Below are 3595 nucleotides of genomic sequence, written 5' to 3'. Positions count from 1 at the left end.
GATGGGGGGATGGACTGCTGCGCTGCGCAGAGCAGAGTCGCAGGTGCAGAAGGATGACCAGAGAGCGCCACAACAAGATCCTTGTTTTCCCGCTATCTGTGGCCAGACTCCACGCGGGAATGAGCGGAATGTGGTGGGTAAATAATGGACACCGACACAGTCATAAATGGCTGAATCGTAAATAAACCCCAGCCTAGAATGGACGGCCTGGCATAGGCCTGTGCGCATCAACTGCAATACAATTAGCCGTGGTCTGGTTTGGATCTGGGCTCTGTTCAAGCAAAACATTGCGGATACATTGTCTATTGTAAACACTGCAGTATCGTATCGTAGTTTTATCATGTGGGCTCTATGGGTTCATCTATCCCATGGCAACTATTGAACCTTTTAGAGATGAACAAGGTCCACACTGAATAAGTCAGTGACGACGAAGGATAACACATAATTTAATCCCCACCCGGATTACATCTCATAGATTTGGGACAAGGCTGAATACATTCCTTTACATCGCGTATGAGATTGCATTAATACATTTAACAGTAGGCTATGGAGGAGGGCACACGCAAGATGTCTTGTTGTCCGCATCGTGGAGAAACATCTTCCAGCGAACAAAGACCTAGAGATGTTTTGGTACAGTATGGGAAGTAGGGTGGGGGTGGTGCTGCGCATATATCCTACAAAGGATGGAGGGAGACGGAGAAAGAGTCGCCACGCACTTCTCCAAGATTTCAGAGTGAGCGGAATGACGTCATGTGTTTGAGGGAAGTCTCACTGGTCTGAAGGGGCGTGGCCGGTGTACACTAAGTGACAGCCTCCAACAGCTGTTAAAGGGCCAAGGACCGCGTGCGACTGCATTGCACATGGAATACCTTCACTCTACCTGACTTTTAATTGTAGTCAGACAGGTAAGACAAAACCTCTATAATATCTAGAGTCTACTGAACATTTTGAAAAAGCAAAAGATGTCTATTAAAGTAGATTGCTGTGCATTTAATGCATGGTCACTATTCCCTCATAGTTTGGTAACCTGATAAGGCTTATATATCTTAATCCATATCTTATTACCTAACCATTTGTCCAGTAGCCTTGCACTGAGAATGCTCTTCTATTGGAACAGAATATACTGGCATGTATCCTAAATGTGCGTTCAACTTTTCACTGCATTTTGAAGTAGCCTAAATTATTATGATATCAGTCATCAAACAAATAAATCTCAATGGTGCCATACCTTTGCTGTATGCTGAATAATGTCCATTGCAATCAGATGACAAGCTGATGACATGCCCTTCCAAAGCCAGTAGCCATAGTGGCTTGTCTAGACATGTCTAGGCTACCCCGGTCATGTCTGTCCTGTACTGGCCCTTTAAAAGGCGATCCCTGTCACGGAATCCAGGGGGCAGGTCTACCGAGCTGGGTTAGGCTCCGTCTCTGGTTTCTGCCTCTCTATCAGTGCAGTAACTTTGTGCTTGTTGAACGCTGTCAGGAGAACGGAATGTGTAGTAGTAGGTTAAGCTCATAGGACACAAACGGGTAGACTTTGCTTGGGTGCTATTTTCTGTTATTTGTCCAACTGTCGACTGGGATGCACTATTGGAGACTTGAATTAGGGATAATACCCCTCTTTTCGCCAGTTTGGCAGCTATCTTCTCTTTTCTAAACGCGACAGTGTGACAGCAAAGTGCCATGGGCTATCGCGAATAAAAGAACTTGCGAGGACGAGGACGGTAGCGGTGAAAGCGACTTTTGAGCAAGAACCGAGACGTAATTTCTGCTGATTTTACGGGAGCTCAGACACGGCTCTCGGGTCTTCGCCTCACCCCCTTCCTTCCCGTGGACTGCGATTTTGACAGCTGGATATTGATTGCGCGACGGAGATGCGTTTGTTGCGTGACGCCAGATCACTTTCTTCACGGCAGCACCGGAGCTGTCGGTTACAGTAGCCTAGTAGGCTTTTACATCACTGCGACGTGAGTGCAGCACAATTGACCGCGGTGCACATCCGTGGAACCAAGGTGGTCAAGAGTGAATGGTGTGTAGCCTAGACATTTAACAGAGGCAATGTAAACACTTGTGTTCGTTTGTCCCTTTTAGTTGTCATTGTGTTTCTCATCCACATGTTGAGTAGTAGTGTATTTTAAAACTGACATTTAGACCTGTGTGTTTCTTTTCAATGCAGGAGAGAGTGTTTAATCAACGTTTTGGATTGACTGAAGGCTGCTAACGTTGAGGAGCGCAACACTGCAGTGTTGGACAGGGGAAGACGCGCATATTGATGGAATGCGCCTGTAAAAGTCCGACTCCAGCTCTTTCTTGACTCAATCACAAATCAGACAAGGCAGTCAGTGGGACACACAGGCGCGCGCGCACACACACACACACACAGGTCAAGGCGATGGCGGACCCGACAGCCCCGGACTCGATTCCGACGCTTGACGTCGTTATCGACCCGGATTTCGAGCCCCAGAAGCGGCCAAGATCATGTACCTGGCCCCTGCCAGAGTCCATCGCGGCCAAACCAGAGGCGACGGACACAGACATTATTCCGGAGGAAGAGGATGACGAAGAGGACAGCGCAATGACCATCAACAACAATGACTCCAGCATGGTCGAGGAGGAGCAGGGCAGCCCGGGTCTGGTAGCCGACGGATTGCACTCGGCAGCCGGTCAGGAAAGCGGAGGCTCTCCGCTCCCATCGCTCTCACCCGGTGGCGCGGGCAGTGGGAAGTCCACCGGCGGCGGGGGCGCCCCGGGCAGCCAGCAGCAGACACCCCGAAAGTCCTCTTCTCGCCGAAACGCGTGGGGCAATTTGTCCTACGCGGACCTCATCACTAAAGCCATAGAGAGCGCCCCCGACAAGAGGCTCACCCTGTCCCAAATCTACGATTGGATGGTGCGAAGCGTCCCATACTTCAAAGACAAGGGAGACAGCAACAGCTCTGCTGGGTGGAAGGTACGTGTGAGAAAAACTGTGTGTGTGTTTGTGTGTGTGTGTGTGTGCGCGCGCGTGTGTGTGTGTGTGGAGCGAGAGAGAAGAAACGCATGCTTCCTTGTTTGTATACCCCACTACCTCGTCATCACAACAAAACAATAACAATAACAGAGCCCATGTGGCGATTTTGGAAGGCGCGTGCTTGCGCGCGCGAGAGCTCTTGGGGTGAAATAATGTAAAGCTCACGAGAATGCGCTCACGAGACACAGCTTCACGTCAGCACACATTATCATTTTAACTGAAATCCGCTTACATTGAAGCGACAGTCTGTACGGAATGACACACCAATACACAGTATTGTTAATGCGTCAGACCATTTAGGCTCCTGTATGAGCGATAGGAAGGATAGTTTTTTAGGGTTTTTTTTTTGTTCCATTTTTTTCCTTTTGTCATTGGTGTTCAGCACGTAATTAAGTTAAGTAGGCTAGCACCGGTGTGTTTGATCACAGCAGTGGTCGATGCCATTGTCATTTGACTGTCAGATCACGGCAGTAGCCAAATGGTTATCAGTGTCGCGGTTGCCCTCGGAAGAAGCACCCAGTCAGTGCGCACGCCAGCACCTTCAGTTGGCCGCAGTCCACGTCCAACGAAAACCCGAGCCAGACG

At 49.3% G+C, this 3595-nt stretch overlaps 1 protein-coding gene across 4 annotated transcripts in view; it reads left to right on the top strand.

The window, feature by feature from the left end:
• Nucleotides 1-839: 839 nt before the first annotated feature.
• Nucleotides 840-3595, top strand: part of foxo3b (forkhead box O3b) — a 55874-nt gene continuing 53118 nt past the window's right edge. The window contains exons 1-2 of one of the 4 annotated variants that reach the window (XM_062551549.1): nucleotides 840-905; nucleotides 2177-2950. In XM_062551549.1, the coding sequence (XP_062407533.1) occupies nucleotides 2393-2950 (558 nt within the window). In that variant the 5' untranslated portion in view covers nucleotides 840-905; nucleotides 2177-2392. Of the gene's footprint in view, nucleotides 906-1434; nucleotides 2030-2176; nucleotides 2951-3595 lie in introns of those variants that run through there. The other 3 variants (XM_062551547.1, XM_062551548.1, XM_062551546.1) reach the window with 3 other exon arrangements.

Source organism: Sardina pilchardus, chromosome 12, assembly GCF_963854185.1.
Source record: "Sardina pilchardus chromosome 12, fSarPil1.1, whole genome shotgun sequence".
NCBI lineage: Eukaryota > Metazoa > Chordata > Actinopteri > Clupeiformes > Clupeidae > Sardina > Sardina pilchardus.
Note: the sequence above shows the minus strand (reverse complement) of the source record. Positions and strands in the feature narration are given on the sequence as shown.